The sequence below is a fragment of the Amphiura filiformis genome, chromosome 17 (assembly GCF_039555335.1).
Source record: "Amphiura filiformis chromosome 17, Afil_fr2py, whole genome shotgun sequence".
NCBI classification, from domain to species: Eukaryota; Metazoa; Echinodermata; class Ophiuroidea; order Amphilepidida; family Amphiuridae; genus Amphiura; species Amphiura filiformis.
The window spans coordinates 12,821,954-12,841,473 of record NC_092644.1 but is presented as its reverse complement, the minus strand read 5'-3'; the positions used below and the strand labels follow the sequence as shown (position 1 = coordinate 12,841,473).

The window sequence follows — 19,520 nt, the reverse complement described above, 5'->3', positions numbered from 1 at the left end:
GCGATCAACTGATCTCTGAATGCCCCTTTATTATGCAAGCGTCAGTTTGAAGCTTGAATCTATCCTCCTCAAGCCTTCGACACAACATCGGCGTCTATTCGACGCCAAAGTGTGGGGTGTCGAGTTTACATCATGTGTCTCATTTTGCTTGCTACTGGGAACAGATATCATTAGGGGCGCCTACTTTAAACATCATCAAGTCAACGTGGTTCAGGAGTGTCCCCTCATTGTTAATGCCCAATACATACTTCATAAAATACAATGCTTTATAATCCACACATGGTCTCATAAAAGCAAACAAAGAATAGAGCCCGGTATAGAGCTGTACAATAACAACTGTACAGACATAATTGCAAGCTTATTATACTCTTAAGTCGTGTTCACACGGTCGGACTTAAGTCCATTAATACCGGTAATAAGTCACTATTACCGGTTATAAGTCGCTTATTACCGGTAATAACTCAGTTATATCCGACTGTGTAAACACGACTTTAGTAACAATAGGAGTATTGATTACTTTAACACAAGTGTTTAACTGGCAAGGAGAAACATGTAGGGCCCTACCGGCCCGGCTTTGGCGTCGAATCTACACGGATGTAGCGTCGAAGGCTTGAGGAGGGTAGGTTCAAGCCTCAAACTGACGCTTGCATAAATATTCATACAGTATCAAAATGATTGGTATACCAACAATTTTCCAGTGATGGGATATGGACCGGGGATATGGACAAGACTGCCACATCAAAATACAACATAGGATCTGCATAATTGTTGATTAATGTCATAATTAGTTATATAACAATTACGAGAGGACCCTATGTTGCATTTGAAAGAACAGGCTTCCATCAAAACTGGTTGGTACCAATCAACATGATCATTTTGATACAGCCTGTATATAACTACTTTTATAGCTGCAGCTATAGGTAATAGTGATTCCGACCTTTTTGTTAGTCAATTTGATAGAGTGTATTGTTCTCCCACCCTTCACCACCTTTTTAGTCATCCTGGCCTTATCACTATACAAAAATTCATCTTTCCAATTCCAATCTTCTGAAGGAGCTTTCGATTGTCTTTGCCCACCATCATCGCTAATGCCATTTGATCGAAAGGAATACGAGCAAGGTACACCAACTTGATGTGGGGAAACAAGTAAAATACAGACTAGACAATATGCGGGGGGCAAAACCAGCAAATGTAGGCATAGGAAGTAAGCAAAGTTCGATAGCCAAAATTACCAGTTCCAAGGCTCACAAAAGTGCTAAACCTGCAAAAACAACAAGGATCAATGGTAATACAAAACTGCACTAGAACAAGTGATGAAAATCACTGTGCATATAAACAGACACGCTAAACCAAACATCCAGAGTAGGCACAAAACAGGCAAAGTTCAATGGCCAAAAATTGCCAATTCCAGAGCCCACAAAAGTGTCAGGAAAACAGTACACTGGAAGTGATGAAAATCACTGTGTACATAGCAGTCAAACACTAAACAGACAAAAAACAACCGACGTTTCGAGTAGATAAACTGCTCTTCTTCAGGGACAGACAACAAAATATAAAAGCAAACAATGAAAACTACATGCTGTAATTTAAAAACAAATTCAAGTCAAAAACTGAAGTAGCAAACAAGATAAGCTCAGAGCAAAATAAGCATGTCTTACTTCAATGAAGCACAGTTTACTACCTGTGCTTCAGGTATCTGTGCCATTTGATCCATTAGTATTGATGGATCCTGATAAATTCTTTTGTCTGTTTTACTTTTGCCAGCTGCATCGATATTGCTAGAACGTGACATTTCGCCATATGGGGAATGCGCATAAATGTGGACCATAGTGATCCCGACATTTTTGTTACTCAATGTGATAGAGTGTATTGTTCTCCCACCCTTCGTTATCTTTTTGGCCATCCTTATCGCTATACAAAGAATTATCTTCCCAACCTTCTGAAGGAGCTTTCGTTTGTCTTTCACCTTCATCGCTATTGCCATTAGTATTATCATGGATATCCTGATCAACTCCTTTGTCTGTTTTACTTTCGTCAGCTGTATCGACATTGCCAGAACGTGGCCTTCCACCATATTGGGAATGAGCATAGATGTGGATCATTCCATCACCATTTATCTCTTTGGGGTACTTGTCCTTGATATCTGTGTAATCATTATCATGTATATCTTGATATCCTCCTTCGGAAGTTTTTCTGTTGAGGGTGTCTACTTCTTGGTATGCTCCTTCGGAAGTTTTTCTGTCATTGAAATCTTTCGATTGTCTTTGCCCATCGCTATTGCCATTTGATCCATTGGTATTACTATCAATATCCTGATAAATCACTTTCTCTGTTTTACTTTTGTCTGCATCGACATTGCCAGAACGTGGTCTTCCACCATATTGGGAATGCGCATAGATGTGAACCAATCCATCGCGATTCATCTCTTCTTTGGGGTACTTTTCCTTGATATCAGTGTAACCATTATCATGTATACCTTGATATTCTCCTTCGGAAGCTTTTCTGTTGAGGGTGTCTAGTTCTTGATATACTCCTTCGGACGTTTTTCTTTCATGGATATCCTGGTATTCTCCTTCGGAAGTTTTCCTGGACAGAATATCATGGTATTCGCCTTCCGAAGTTTTTCTGTCATTGATGTCTTGATATATTCCATCGGAAGTTTTTCTATCATTTGATGGCATATCATCGGATATGCCTTCATATATGGCAGCCCCCATTGCGTCAACAGCGTTTGGTCGCTCCGCTTTTTCATCGTCAAATACGCGACTGTAATATCGTCCAGATTCCTCGTCCTGTCCACCAGTGTGAGACAGTCCTTCATAGACAGCAGGTCCCATTTCATTATTAGAATTATCTTGCTTTGCATCCGTATCAAATACATGACTGCAATATCTACCCGAGTCATCTTTACCAACATCAGCAAGGCCTTTATAAACAGCAGGCCCCATTTCATCTTTAGAAGTATCTTGCTTTGTCTCGCCATCAAATATATGACGTTGATATCGAACCGATTCACCTTTACCTACATCATCAGGACTGTCCGTCGACGATTGGTGTCCAGATGCAGTACCTTCAATGGTCAAATCATAGGGTCCCTCAAATTGCAACCCCATAGTGTCTGTTGAATGTTTTGGATCCATCTTCCGTTTACCATTTGTTAACTCGTGTTTACCACTGGCAGGGATCCCATCGTATACCGGAGATCCCATGATGTCCGTATTAGAAGATGTTTGGTTTGCGTGTCCGTAGGTGACGGAATCCTCATGAGGGGCTTTAAATTGAAGTTCTCTGTCATCAGTCGGTCTTTGTTTTCGTCTATAAAATGCGAAGGAATATAAATGATTTGTATTCATGAATGACAGGTACAAAAAATGAAATCATTTTGATATAGTTTACTTAGTATTGTCTTCAAACATCTTCAGCCACTTTCTTCCTCTTCCTCCCCTCCTCCTCCTCTTCGTCTTCCTTCTTCTTCTTCTCCTTCTTTTTGGTCTTCTTCTACTACTACTATTATTACTTCTTCCTCCTCCTCCGTTTCTTCTTCTTCTTCTTCTTCTTTTCTTCTCCTCCTCCTCCTCCTCCTCCTCCGTCTTTTCTTCTTCTTCTTCCTCCTCCTTCTCTTCACAATCTTCTTTTCACTGTCATAATAATCATTTTTTATCATCATATTCATCGTCAATTAATATGAGAACATCTAAAATCTTGATAAAACAATATAATAAGATCAAACCTTTTCGTCCAACATATTACTATCACCAAGATGACTGCTATGGCCAAAAGCACTCCAATGATGGCTCCAGCAACAGATCCTGTGTTTATTGACAAAGACATACTGATATAGTCATTAGTCGTTTAATGTTGTGGCGTCACTTTGAAATCGGGAAGAAGTTTTGTCCGCCGAAATCGAAAGAAAGGTCCGATTCAACGTGTTCCAAAATGCATACAATACTTTACGGCATTTACGTTGTTGAAAAAGTACAAGATCGAGTCACCAAACAGTCCATTTTATGAGACCAAAATATATAAATTTACGTATTATAACTAAACCTAAACAATTTGATGCATATACATGATGCAAATAAGTCTTGGCTTATTATAAGGGCATGGTCCTCTTAAAATTACCGTAAATACAAAAAAGATTTACCCCGAACACTTCACAAAAAAGGTTGAAATTAAGCCGAAAAGATGGAAAACGTAGCAACGAAGATCTTTGAACAAAACAGTACTCATAGTTGGCCTATGCAGAATCTTTAAAATGCGAGGTCTCGTTTGGTTATACCTACCTGCAGATATGGAAGTTGAAGCGTTACCTGGTTTAGGTGAAGTAGAGGTCGGTGCTATGGTTGGTGAAGCTACGTGAAAAATATTATGTTAAAAAAATGTCATTAACTTGAATTAAAATTGAGATTGAGTATTAAGCTAAACAATAGAGTCAAAACATGAACATTACGGAGAAGGCGAGGTATCATATTATTGACCTTACTAACGGAATGTTTTTCTTATTTCAAAAGGTGGATCATAACAGAAACGGAAATTAAAGTGATTTAGAGAAGAATTTCGTTATTTGAAGAGCTTATTTCCAAACCGTGTTAAGTCCACAACCCCACGTGTCTCATTTACTTGTGAGATACAATCACAATTATTGACAAGTTTAACGTTAGCAACAATGAGTTGTACCATCAACAAGCTATTATTTACCATAACAATGCTGCATAACAATATGCAGACTATTGTTCTCATTTGGCAAACAAAGGCCTCACACAGTACAGTATTGTTACTGTGCATCCATCCACTGTTTGCATTGTTATGGTGCATCCAACTGAAATTATGATACCTAGCATCACAACACATCAACAACAGGGAAATCAGAAACATGGGATAGTGGATTTAACACGGTTTGGAAATAAGCTCTTCATTTGTTGATTTCATAATTATCATTCTTTATGATCTGATGATAGTTCACTCGTCATAGACACTGCATCTTCACCATTTGGTCTTACCTTCACACCCATAGAGTTCAAATCGGAGAGCACATCCGTACATCGGAGCACATGTTTTTGGAAGGATTCTCAGGAACCGAAGTGTTACTGGTCTTGAAAATATTTGCTCCTTTATGCTCGTGGCATCATCATTGCCTGTAAAAATCTGAAAATTGTAGAAGAAGTCAATTTTGTTACATTATTTCATGAATAAAAGTGTTGTAGCATTAATCAAGGAAACAATAGTTGGCACACCTTGACAATAATAATAATAATAATAATTTATTCTTATATAGCGCATTACATCAAAGACCACAAGGCGCTTTACAATTAAAACATGTGTACGTAAAAACAAAATACCCATTAAAATATAAATATACATCATTAAGAAAAAAGAAACAAATGAAATAGGCACACGATGAACATTGCACAAAAAGGTATTGCACGGAAAAATACATGCAAAATGAGCAAAGAAACAACTAAGTGAAATGTTCAAAGTGACGGCATAAGCAATAAAGCAAAATAAGTTTAACCAGACAACAATTTTGAATAAACAACAGCAATATACTGCAAACAAATATCAAACAGAAGATGAAATTAGAATCATAAAACACGAATTTTTAAAAAGCCAAGCTGTACACATAGATACATAGATAACACGTGAGTAGAAAACAAAAATGAAAATGAAGTATACAGCGAAGCAATAAACCACATGATCAATTCAATGTAATATCAAAAATGGCAAAACACAGTATCAAATTGAATATGAAAAAATTCTAAACAAATAGGGATACTTTTAACGCAAACAAATACCAAAGTGGCGAAGCAAACATTTTTACACCATGTATAATACTCAAATGAAAAGAGCAATCACGAGAAAAACCAAGAAAAAAACTTGAGTTATACGAGGTGTATAGGCAAAATATTATGCGAAACATATTGCACACTTTTATAAACATAATTAATAACCAAAATTGCACAATTATAATAATACAATAATATCAAAATATCAACAAACAATACCAAAGTGACGAAGGAAACATATCTACCATGTCTACACCAGGTATAAAGACACATCACGAGAGCAACCAAGAAAAATAACTTATACGAGATGTAGACAAAATATTATGCGAAACATATTGCACATTTTTTAAAAACATAATTGATAACAAAAATTGCATAATAATTAATAATACAATAATATCAAAATAACAACAAACGATACCAAAGTAGCGAGCGAAGCAAACATATCTACACCAGGTCTAATGCTCAAATGAAAGGAGCAAGACACACCACGAGAGCAACCAAGAAAATAACTTTACGAGGTGTAGACAAAATATTATGCGAAACGAAATATATTTACAATATATATTGGAACCCTTCATTACCGCTCTATTTTTGATGAGAAGTACAAACCTTTTCCTTTCCCATCCCCCCTCAATCCTGTCAATCAATGTTGGGGAAACTCGAGAACCCAATGGCAACAGTGCTTTTATCCGGGCTTCTATCACTATTGAATTGGGGGGAGAGGGGTGGCGATTTACATTTAGTATGACTTTTTCGAAGCTTGATGTTGTTGTGATGATCCAACAGCTGATGACAGGCGGGAAATTATGTCATTTCCGGTAGCGATGTTAGTCTTCCTAGCATTAAATTCACGTATGAAGAAGAACAAGATCACCAAATTCCTTTCCTAGACAAGCTCATAGTACGGAAACCTGACAAATCCATCAAACTCACGGTTTATAGAAAAAACGGGAGAAAAAAGACCCACACACACCAATACTTGTCTTTCACTTCCCACCATCCACTCCACCAGAAAATGGGTGCTGTACGTACCTTACTTGACAGGAAAGATAGAATAGTAACAGAGGAGGAAGATAAAATCAATGAGGAAACGCATATAAGACAGGCCCTAGCCAAATGTGGCTATCCCAAATGGACAATAGACAAAGTCAAGAAACAAATGGAAGACAAACAACAAAGAAAGACTAAGAAAAATAAGAGCACTACATCCGAGCAAAAAGGTAAAGGTCTGGCAGTGATCCCTTATGTAGCGGGAGCGTCAGAAAGAGTCAGCAGAACACTTTAAGAAACATGATATTGCAACAGCCATGATACCACATAAGCTCACATAGTACGATCAGAAAAATGGTGGTCCACCCGAAAGATAAACAAGATCCTGTCAAAACCCTGAACTGTGTCTACGAAATCCCTTGCGGTAGCTGCGATCTAACATAATGTTGGTGAAACAAAAAGAACTTTCGACACACGTTTCGATGAACATAAAAGGGAGGCGGAGAAAGCGAGTCAACAAAAGTACACGAGAGCCACTTCAAGAACTCAGTTAGTGACATGTAGTCAGGGCTAATCATATTATCAATTGGGGGAGTCAAAAATCTTAGAGAGAGAAAGTGATAGAAAAGCAAGATGGATCAAAGAATCAATTCAGATCAGGAGAAGGGGGCGAGGAGTTATGAACAGAGACGAGGGGGTAATACAATCTAAGTCAAGTGTTTGATCCACTCTTGGAGACTGCTAGCAAGACCAACATCGCTACCGGAAGTGACATAACTTCCCGCCAGTCATCAGCTGTTGGATCATCACAACAACATCAAGCTTCGAGAAAGTCAGTGGCTCACTGACGAAACTGTGAGCAAGAAAGTAAGTTTCTTCAAATTGGTTTTGACAAATCAAAAACTTTTAGATTACGCAATGTTACAATTTTCTTTCGTATCCACACCACACATTGTTATAGAAAATGTATGACGACTCGTGGAAAGCGGAACAACATTGTGATCATGGTGATAGGTTAAACGTAGTTTAGGGTACTTAGTATATATAAATCCGGGGTCAATCTTAGTGTCAATTTGATAGAATATGCTGGAATATAAGCCCTACAGTTTTCTTACTTCGTTATTGTTTTTGTCTGTGACGGTATTCCATGTGACTTTGTCAAAGCTGGACATTACTTGAAATGTCGGTATGTAATAATCTTCGATAGTATCGACAAATAAGCGACGTCCTTGAGTGGCGATCTTCATTACGTTGGTCCGATTGCCAAAATCAACTTGAATATATGGGCTACTGTCGATTTCATCTGGAAACCAGGCTGAGAGTACATTGTTCAATCGGGCTTCAGAAGCATCTTGGCCATTGTGTTCCTCCGATGAGGCTGACAGTTGATTGTCTTTTATCATGCCTTTTTCCATTCCCAATGGTCCATCACATTGTCCTGCAACAAAGAAAAGTCCATGTGATGGTAAAAATACTTAAAACTCTTAGATAAAGTTCAAAGTAGAATCTAAAAATAATCTATGTCCTCCAGAACCTTACAACGGTTCAGCAATGGTCAGAAAGAACCATTTTAGACATGAAAAAGCCTCTGCAATGGCCAGAAAGAACAGGTTTCTTGTAATTCTTAGCACGCTAAAGCATAGCTACTGTATAGAGCCCCTGTAACTGTTCTTTCGAAGAGTGTACGGCATCGAAGAATAAGCTGTTTCAAACTTGTTTCTACAAAGAAGCATTCATTCAATGTAGACAATACCGGTATCTTTTCCTTTAAATGTGCTATAGGCTAGGCTGAACAATTTCATAATCAAGTACAGAGTCATATAATATTATGCTATTGAAGAACTCTGTTGCTTCTTGAAACGCACTTTATATATTGCTTCTAAGAGCTATAAGTTTGATAAGCTCGTAATCGGCGGGCCTTATAACATCGCGGATTAATATCGATATATTTTATTTATCTGCTGATATATATCTCACCAGAAACATCACGAATAATTAATTCAAGTCCTACTTTCTTTAACACGCGCATATACACCAGACAGATCAATTATCTCACTCTTAACTTGGGTCTACTTTTCGGCGTAATGGTAAAAGCCAAACAATTCCCATTGTACAAGCTGATCAAACTTATAGACCCTGCGCTTTCATGTCAAGGGAGACGAGTGTAATACTTTATGCCCGGGCATAATACCGGGCATAATAATATGGGATGGTGGGATCTCAAAAGCGGACGTAACCTTTAAATTTTCTTCATCAATCTGATCCACTCAGGCTAAAGTCGGAAATTTTGAAAATTGAATCACTACCATTACTAGCTTGCTCAGTACCTACAATTACTGGTGTTGAATCCCCAGGTCTCTTGGATACTTGGTTGCAACGTTATGAACCAATCTATATATATGTCAATTTCCCTATGTTTATTTTTTTTCTCCTCACATTTTGCTTATATCTCAGTTTCATTATTGCCGACTTTAGCCTGGTCGGACCAGATCTGGTCACATGCTTCTGAAAAGAAAATGGTTTAAGGTTGTTCTTCCGATATATCAACCATTTTAAGCTACTCATACACTCTTGTTCCGGCAGTTAACAGTCGCCAAGTATAAGAAGAAAAGTTTAAGATTAATGTTCAAATGCGTGATTTTGCGCTTAATCTGCAAAGTTTAACGTATGTTAAAATACTGTTAAACTCGAGCGTATAAAGGTGGTTATTTTTTGTTACGTTAAAAGGCGTTAAACTGTGTAATGTTTAGTGGAATTGTACTTTACCTGTTTAACGATACATCTCGCGCCACGGAATTTTAACCAATTATTGTTTAAAATGACAAAAGCAAATGGCGGCCACGAGTGAATGCTGGTCGTGCTGCTTATGGTCTCCTGAAACTTCGTTCAAATAGGTAGGTTTGAGTCAATCAGGTTGCACCAAACTCGAGATTCGTTAGATAAGTTATGCATAGACATCGTTGAGACGTAAAGGATGGATATTGATGCGTTCATTTGCTAGATTTAACAACGTCATTGGGATTGACATTCTAGCGATACTGTACTGTACTGTTCTACCATAGACCCTGGAACGTGCACGGTACATGTATATCACCAATGTGTGTACCGCGATGTTCAGTTTTGGGCATACGCACAATAGCTTACAATGTAGACGAGATGCATTGAAGTATCGGTATGCGGATACCGTATCGAGTGTGTGAATTTATTAGCGTTGATGTATTGTATTTTAGCATTGTATCGTAATGCATGCGAGAGAGAAAGGCTTACTAGATTTTAATTTTTTACTCGGATACATTGCCCGGATACATAACGGGTTGAACTGATAAAAAAACCCAAAATACTTTATGCATGAAATTGTATTTTTGAACGAATCTCACAGTTGACCAAGATCTGATGACTTCAAATCTATCATGAATTATGTTTCAGTATAAAATTTTAAAAAAAGAAAGAAAGAAAGTCCCAATCATAATTAAATCCAATACAACCATTGATTAAGCAGTTGTATTTCTTAAACAATCCTTAGATAAAATAGAACATATAAATCATTATCTGTTTAGAGTTATTAAGCAAATATTGATTAAAAGACCTTAAACAACCTAGTTGGTTAAGCACTTAAACTTGAAGCTGGTTAAAGTGCTATATGCATTTATTGGTTAAAAGTTTTAACCAACTATTGATATGAGCCTTAAACAACAAGAAAATTAAGGGCCCTTAACCAATATTTCGACGAGAGGACCACGTAACTAACACGAGTTTAAGATTGATTAAGATTGTTTAAGACTTTTTTAATTGGCGAAATAAGAGTGTACTGCAGTTACTGTCCGTTTTCCTATACACAATACACAGTGCTCTTTCCCATTGACGCGTGACCTCTACAAATAGCCTACGTTAAAAGTATGGGGATATGCCTAGTTAACGTCGCTGTGTGAAAAATAACCGGCCAATATTAAAAGTACTCTTCTAAAATTCTAGACAATATAGTTTTGTAACATGTCCTAAATTTTAGCTAATTTAGATGTTTGGAAATAGGCCTATGCGTACTTTGGTGTTTTAGGAAGGATATGTAAACGACAGATAACACCAAAAAATATGAAGAAATTATTTCCAAACCGTGTTAAGTCTGCAAACCACCATGTTTCTCATTTTCAAGAACGCTGGTTAACAATAAGCACGTATTGTCTCATTTCGTAAACAAAGACCACACACAATTGTTCTCTAGCGCTCGCTTTATAATCGTTCACCCAGCTGAAAGTATAATCCCAGCTCATTGCTCCATTGTACGTGTAAAGCAGACACATATGTTGTGTGTATTTAACCAGAGAAGATATGATTTAATCAGTTGAGCTGTTTTCAATGAGTGTTATCTTGGTTTAATAGCTTTTAATGGGGTTTAAGTCCTGCAAAGGTCGAGTTGAATTCTACTGTAGACATGACTGCATCATGTGTTGACGGGAAATATTAGTCGAACACGTATGCGATGTTCATAACATAACACAGTACGTACACGGCGTGCGGGACACACATACACACACACATGAGAGGGTCGTACCCAGGGGCGTCGCTAGACCAATATGATTGGGGGGTGTACAGCATGTTTTGCCGACGGAAATCAATTTTGTGGCCCTTCCTCAACAGCCCGAAAAGGTTGACCCATTTTTTTCGGTGGTTTGAAAAAGTGAAGAGCAAAAAAAAAAAAAAAAAAAAAAAAGAGGATTATATGAAGGGGTGGTGGGGGAGGGGAGTGGGGAGGAGTCAAACAAAATTGTCCACGAATTTTTATTAATGAGTAACTACTATAACATTAACAATAGATATATTACGTAACAACTTCACATTTTCAAAACACATTAATATTTTAGATGACCCTTGCAATTTGCCGACAATCACACATAGCTCTTTGACTACATTTGCCGACAATCACATGGTTTTGACGACAACAGTCAATTTTGCCGACAAAATTGGGTATTGTGGGGGGGGGGGGTGTCACAGCCCCATACCCCCTCTAGCCTCGTCCCTGGTCGTACCGTATTACAACCTCTGGAGTAACATTCATTGGCGCGTGGCGTTAGTAGTAAATTCCAATTTTCTTTGCTTTACCTCACTTGTTCGGCTCAAAATTAAAAGGCGATATATTTGACAGTAAAAACTAACATTTTATGGAAAATAAATAATAATCTATTTTACAGAAATGTTGTAATATGGCTTTAAGTTCCAAAAAAGTAGACATATGCTATTTAAGGATTTCGCTGGTCCCCGCAAAACCAGGAAACAAAACAAGTTGCTCATGTACAGGAAAATCCAGAGAAGTAAACACATTAAGGAAAGGTGATATTGAACTAGTTCTGTGTAGTAATGATTCATTGTTATTCCTGAAAGAACGATCAGAAATGGAATCACTTCAAGCTGTGTGCCGGGGTAGATTTCGTTTTGTTCAGATACCTCAAGTTGATTAATGTGTTTTAATATGCCTTTTTGATTCAAAAAAGGAATAATGGTTTGAATTTTGCGTGTGAATTAGCACGTAGACTGGGTGCGCATAAACCTTTTGAAATCAATTTTTGGCTTTGAAATTTGTGTATGTGTATTTAGAATTTTGACTGCAATGGAATTTACGAATGAATAATGATAAGGCCGGTTCGTCTCAAAACCCTTCCCAACTTGAAAACCTCATGCGGAATGCGATGTTTTTTTGTTGTTGTTTTAGGGGTTCTTTCACTTTATTTATTTTTTATCTTTGGGACGAGCTTTTTGACAAGAATAGACCACCTTGTGTTATGTGTGTGTATTACACTGCTCCATAGGATACTGCTGTAATTTAGTTCCAGGGCTTGGATTTCTCAACGTAGGGTAGTCATGGTATAGAGTCACTTATCATGATATTGGTTATCTAATGAAAATCATCAATCAGAGCTTTCCTCATTATGTGTTCTAGCTATTATATCTACATATATATTAAAATGATATGGCAACAGGAAACATCCCTGACTAACTCCTTGAAGCTCCTTGACCATAAGTCAGTCACTATCTCCACACTATGTCCTTGATGTGGCTTCCTTACTGACCTTGATATGGACAATTCCAAGTAAAGTGGAGTGGTCCTAAATGTCAATATTGTCAATACGGTTACCCTATGTGCCATGACAAATTTAACATTAAAATATATGTGGTTGGTAATGCTTTTCTTTAAAAAACAAAAAAAAAAAAACAAAAAACTTGAATTTTACTAAATTTGCATGATTTTTCTGCTAAAAGCACCATGTAAGGATCTCATCATCTGCAAGACATTTAAGCTTCTTTTGGTGGTAGTTTATTGTTGCGAATATAGGACACTGTTTGAATGACCTGAACTATATAATATCTGAAGCAACATCATCTAAAATGACATTTTTAAAAATTATACCGTAAAATCTCGTCTACAAGCATTATAGAGTGCCTCTGATGAAAGCTAAATTAACCCATGCGCCATTATGAAGTTTGAGCAAATAAATTACAGATCCATGCATATACAAACAAGTTACAAATATTATTGTAAGACCAATCTATTGTATTGGCATACTTACGCTTGTTTAGTATTAATTTAGCTTTCATCAGAAACATTATATATATGCTTGAAGACGAGGTTTTACGGTATTCAGAGCGCCATTTCCAAATAAAGAATTGTCATGTCCATATTAAACGCTAATTTATATATTAATGTGTTTTACAATCAAAATGTGTGCAACGAAAGAGCACAATTAAATGTGCAAAATATTAGACCCTTTAATACCAAGTTAAACTTAACTTTTTTCCTAAATTATGAAAATGTATTTTCTCTACATCGTGTGATTCATAACAAATATTTGCCATAAGTCTTGCATATTTATGAGATAAATCTGATTAAAAATGGTTCTCACGATACCACAGACCTATATTTTTAAAATAATTTATAGCAACAAAACAAAATGTTAAAATCAATGAGTGTAAATTAGACTTACAATCCCAAAACACAAATAATGACCTATATTGTGAACCCGGAAAATACATATTGGTTTAAAGTAGGTCTACAGTTTATGTAGCCTATGTATATGATATGTTGTTGATATTATCAACCTAAAACTTACCCTTCACTGTCGTTGTCAACATCAGACAAACACAACTCCCAAGCCATACAAGAAATAACAGCCGCTTCATCTTTGAGAAGATAATCCTTTAATTAATACAACTAAGCCTATAATTAGTACTTTAATTCCAGCACTGTGAATTCGCTGTCATTACTATTTACTTCACATAATTATTCGGTGTGTAGGTCTATATACGTGTTTTGTGGGTTTATGACGCATTTTAGATTGAATGTCACGTACACGAACCCTCCTCCACACGATTCCAGTTCCTGTATACCATATTGTATACAAATAATAATATAGTTCGTATTTTGTATGCTGTTGTCAAGTGGTTTAAAAGTTTCCCAAATTTGCATACAAAATGGTAATTTTTCGTGTTCATATTGGAAAACCCAATTCAGATGAGTACAAATTATATATAGTATTGATACAGTACAGTGGTTCTTGGGAGAGACTTTCAACATTTATTTTAACGAACTTTATTTTAGAATGTTAGTACTACAGCGTCATACAGAAATAATTTCTAAAACGCAAGTTGGCAAATGTTAAGCTAATGATAACTGTCCAATGAACGTGTTCGTTTTTTGGTGCCCCCGAATGTACGATTAATTTGATTGGGCATAAGTCATTTATCGTCGCTACTGAGCCTGCAGTATTTACCAAGTTCCTAACTATGTAAACGGTTGACTTAACACTAATAGTCGATATCTATAACTGATTTAATGACCCGTGAAGTTCACTACAATCGTGTGTATGGTTAAAAATAATCTGTTGCAAAATATTATCCCGGTATATTATTAGGCCTACTAAGGTTACACGAGCTCAATTTTATTCAGAGTGTGCATTGTAAATGGAACTGCGCCGGTAAGAATTAAACCAAGAAATTTCTGAAAACATGACGTCAGAGCCAAAAATTCAGTGTAGTTGATTTAAACAAAATAAAACTGTAATGTATATTTTTATTAAAAGTAATGAATGAATGTTTTGTGTGTGTGTGTGTGGGGGGGGGGGGGTCTTCAAAACCGTTCGTACGGGGATGTGCCACGCAGACTTTCGGGTGCTGATTTTCTCTATAGGCTTACTTTTCACTACCCATCATAATACCAATTTTCAACAAAATGCACCCAAAAATCACCCAAATTTCCCCTAAATGAGCGATTTTAAGGGCACTTTTGCCAAAAGGTCCAATGGTCTTCCCTGAAAACCCACCCATCGATATATCAAAATCGCTGAAAAGGTACCCCAAACCCGTGGCACATCCCCTTATATCTTCAAACAGGAAGAGACTCCCCCGGGATATGGTAACTTAATTCAAAGATCCTCTTTCCAGGATCTGTGCTTAATTACAACATTGAGACATGCAAGTATAGGCCATTTTCTGAATTATACAAAATTAAGGGTATCTTGTTTTTTAAAAAGAAATTTTATGTGTAATACAAACATAGAGAATAACATTTCTGTAAGCTTTCAATACATACATGTTATGGGCGTAGCCATAGGCGGAGAGCCATACTTTAATTTTGTTTTGTATTTGTTCGCACGTTTAAGGGGTTATCTAGCCACTGTGTAGATTGAAAGTTGCAGGGTATATAGTATATAAGCGAATGAAGAAGTAGATAGATTTTCTATAATAATATGTGTTCAGGAGAGGAGATATTTAACAAAAACAAAAACACCCAAGTCCGTCAAATGCACGAATAAGAATACGTGTATAAGATAGGCCTATGCACCATTGTGCATGATTGTGGAATTGCCGCAGCTGATTAGAGTCGTTCATTTCGTGCGGTACCTGATTAGAGTCGTTCATTTCGTGCAGTAAATAGCGGGCAATGGGTGCATTTTTTGTTTGGTTTTGTGTTGCTTTTTGGAAACGCTCACTTGTTTGCACAGACCTAGTCTCCCACACATCCAATTTATGTCGGGCGATCCGAACAAACATCGTGATAGCCACATACAGTCTGGACCGAGGCACAGACTATCAAGTGTTTGTTTACCAATGACCTTCAATAAAATCGATACTGTAGTACAAACATGCTATATACAGGGTGTCCCTGAAAGAACTGTATCGTCGGAAACTTAATTGTTTGGGTATTTTAACGACCCAACTAAACAAAACTAAATACTTGGTGCGGTTGAGCAATAAATCGGCTATCACATACTTTTGACAATTTGACAAAAAGACGAAATATTAAGATTAGAAATTTAATAAGATGGCATAATCACTGCGCATCATAATTTTTACTTAATTTACTGTATAAAACATACATCTTTTGATTCATTATGACACCATATTTTTATTTTATTTTTTGAGAAACAAAAATCCTTCCAAACTTTACATAGAGCCAAAAATTTACAAGATAAATTTTTTAATTTTGGCATAACAATTTAGGGAATTTTGTTTTTGTTTGTTAACGTTTGTTTTAATACGCAATCACTCGGGCATACCCTTTCCAACGAAAAATGAACACTTTAATTTCAACATTTAATTTTGAGCATGGAGAAAGGAAATCATAGCTTCCCTCCCGTTCCTCCCCATTTCCCCCTTCTGTTTTTCTTCTCTTTTTTTCATTTTGCTTTTCACCTTTCCACATTTTTTCTTCTCAGACAACCCTTGTTTACCAAAAGTAATACATTTTATTTAATTAATGACGACACAGCATTCTGTCATCCCTGTCTAGCCCAAAGGTCTGACCTGGTTGGTTAAACCGGCGCAGGCCAGATGTCAGAACTGCAAATAAAATGCAGCAAGGTAGATGTTGTAATATCGTGCACATAGCTTCCCATACCTTGCTGTGTATAGTGAACAGAGCACGTGTATTTTGCTCACTGGCAATTGATACAAACCGAAGGTGTCAATAAATGGGACAGTATGAATGGATCATTTTCGAAGTTTATGTTGTGATGAAGTTTGGAAGTCAACATGTGCGATATCATATGATGCCATAGGGTCTACAGGGTTTTAACAACATGGTGTATTGCCTAAACTTGGTCAGTTGTATTTGTAGTTGATGTTCTTACAGAGCTGAATAGATTTCAGGGTCATCCAAGGTCACACAGAGTTCATCTGAGGTCAAATTACTAAAAACTGTCATATGGGCACGAAACTTGGTGGGTATAGTCAACACTTAGAGTCAATTTTTTGGAAGGTAATTTCGGGGTCATCCGAGGTCACCCAGGGGCATCTGAGGTCAAATTACTAAAACTGTTATATGGGCACGAAACTTGGTGGGTATATTCAACATTTAGAGTCAAGTTATTGGAAGGTCATTTCGGTGTCATCCGAGGTCACCCAGGGTCACCTGAGGTCAAATTAAAAACTGTCTTAACAGCATGAAATTTGGTGAGTACAGTCAACATTAAGAGTCAAATTTTTGGAAGGTCATTTTGGGGGTAATCCAAGGTCACTCATGGGTCATCTGAGGTCAAATTACTAAAATCTGTCGTATGGGCATGAAACTTGGTGGGTACAGTGAATATTGCTAGAAAACTGTCTAAACATACAAAATCTTCCAACACACGGCTCGGGTTGTTTTGGTAAAGCAATACCAACACCTGTTGTGAACTCGACACCACGAGGGGATTTTCCATATCCCAACCCGTGCTCTGGGCATCTTGTAAAACATAAACATTACACAGCTGTGCGGCCTATTACATTTCCATATTATTTCCTTCTTTAATCACCCCACACTCCCCATCCACCATCCAGGCTTCGCCCATACAGGGTTCTGAAAAGAAACTCACATTTAAACACAACCACTACCATACCATTTTTTGGGCGCCCTCTTTTTGGTTTTGCCAAATTTGCATTTGTTACGTGCTTAGAATAAATAAGAATAAGTACTAGTAGTTCTATATGCAGCAGGAATTTACGCTTGAAATATGAAATTGATGAACGCATTTACCCAGCCAGTAAATTATTTTGCCCACCCAGTAAATTCAACTTGTCCATTGCCCAAAAATGCCCACCCAGTAAAGTATCTTAGTTGGAAAATTGGGTCAATATCTACCGGTCATCTACCGGTGATATGCCGTAGAGATATACCACTAGCCCGATACGGCAATACTTTGTGCAAAAACCTGAAATATCAAGTGAATTTGGGGTAAAAAGTTCAAAATTGGGCTGAAGATAAATAAATAAAGTTTGATTTTATAAAAGAGGGAATTCAGGCAAAGGAAAGAAAAGTGTCGGGCATCTCTGATACCGGAAATATTGGGAAATAATTGTCATTTCCCTTTTTTTATTGAAAAGATAAAAATATAAGGTATTAAATACGACTACCTTTGAAGTATACTGGTATTCTTTATTACCAACTTCTATTATGTTTAAACACCGAGCATTTATAAAAAAATTTAAGAGGTTATAATTTTAATCAGAGTAATTGCTTTCAAAAATGCAATTGAAAATTTTATTAAAAAAATTATGAAAGTAATTAGGCTAATTGTGTGTGATAAATGAGTTTCAAATTTTCATCAAAACACTCAAAATTGTGTAATGTCCCCTTTTCAGAGCCACCAAACGACTGATAACTGTCCAATGAACGGGTTCGTTTTTTGGTGCTACAGAATGTACGATTAATTTGATTGGGCATAAGTCAGTCAATCGTCAATACTGAGCCTGTAATATTTACCAAGTTCTTAACTATGTAAACACTAATAGTTGGTATCTATAACTGATGAAGTTCACTATTATCGTGTATAGGCCTATGGTTGTTGCCAAATAATATAGGCAGGTCCATCCCAGGAAAAACCTACTACTTTTTCCTACCAAAACAATACTTGGCATGTATGTTACTCTGAATGAAAGAAGTAAAATAAGCCCAGTGGCCACCTCAATTTTCCCCAAAAGTCCCAACATTCTACTAAAATCCCTAAAACTCATATTTACAGTCTCTCCCTTCTAGGGTCTGTGCTTAAGAAGTGTTCATAAAATAATACTTTGGTGGTGGTGGTCAGGTGGTGGTGTGTGTGTGGGGGTGGGGGGGGGGCCGTAGTTGGAACCTCGGACATCAAAAATTTTGATCCCTTAAAAATGGGTGGATTTTTAAATCCCCTTTTATGGTCTAAAATTTTAATCCCCCCTTCATGTCCTAAAAAAGAAACCAAAAATATACGTCATTAACAGTGGCATAGATTTCTTTTTGACATTGGGGTTGGAGAAATTAGGGATGACAATATTATAATAATTATGTATGTTGTCTAAAAATCGTTTTTTATTACATACAGAACAAGATTTAAAAAAATGTTATGTAGCACAAAGAATGTTTACACATAGATACTACGGATTATCTCTACACCTAATTATAAAACAACGATACTTTTCACCAACGTTGACTCTCAAAATAGTTTGCCGATGTCTTCGGGGAATCATTAAAACAAAATAAAGGAACCAAATTAATGCTGATTGACGAGGTGCATTTTCGGCTCTTTTTCGCACCCTAAGCCGCCTTACCAGGTATTGAACCCGGTACCTCCCGTACTACAAGCGAGATTCATACCACTTCACCACGAATACATCTGTATTTGTTGTGGAAATGTAAAGAGAACATATGATAACATATCGGAAAGGTCCAAAAATGGTATTATGTTACTCTTATGACACACGGGCATGATACGTGATCAATGCAGAAAAATGGACTAACTAACG

The 19,520-nt window shown here is 36.9% G+C and overlaps 1 protein-coding gene across 1 annotated transcript; it reads right to left on the bottom strand.

The window, feature by feature from the left end:
• Nucleotides 1–1,638: 1,638 nt before the first annotated feature.
• Nucleotides 1,639–14,173, bottom strand: LOC140136947 (uncharacterized). Its single transcript, XM_072158600.1, has 6 exons — nt 13,877–14,173; nt 7,892–8,214; nt 5,001–5,145; nt 4,284–4,352; nt 3,731–3,809; nt 1,639–3,315 (listed from the first exon to the last, which is right to left on the bottom strand). The coding sequence occupies exons 1-6, from the start codon at nt 13,944–13,946 to the stop codon at nt 1,848–1,850; spliced, it is 2,154 nt and encodes a 717-aa protein (XP_072014701.1). The 5' UTR covers nt 13,947–14,173; the 3' UTR covers nt 1,639–1,847.
• Between the last annotated feature and the right edge of the window lie 5,347 nt (nt 14,174–19,520).

Coding starts and splice junctions, on each gene's coding strand:
- LOC140136947 (XM_072158600.1), bottom strand. CDS start 13,946: ATGAAGCGGCTGTTATTTCTTGTATGGCTTGGGAGTTGTGTTTGTCTG. Junction 8,215..13,876: donor GTTGACAACGACAGTGAAGG/GTAAGTTTTAGG, acceptor TCTTTGTTGCAG/GACAATGTGATGGACCATTG. Junction 5,146..7,891: donor CAGACAAAAACAATAACGAA/GTAAGAAAACTG, acceptor TACAATTTTCAG/ATTTTTACAGGCAATGATGA.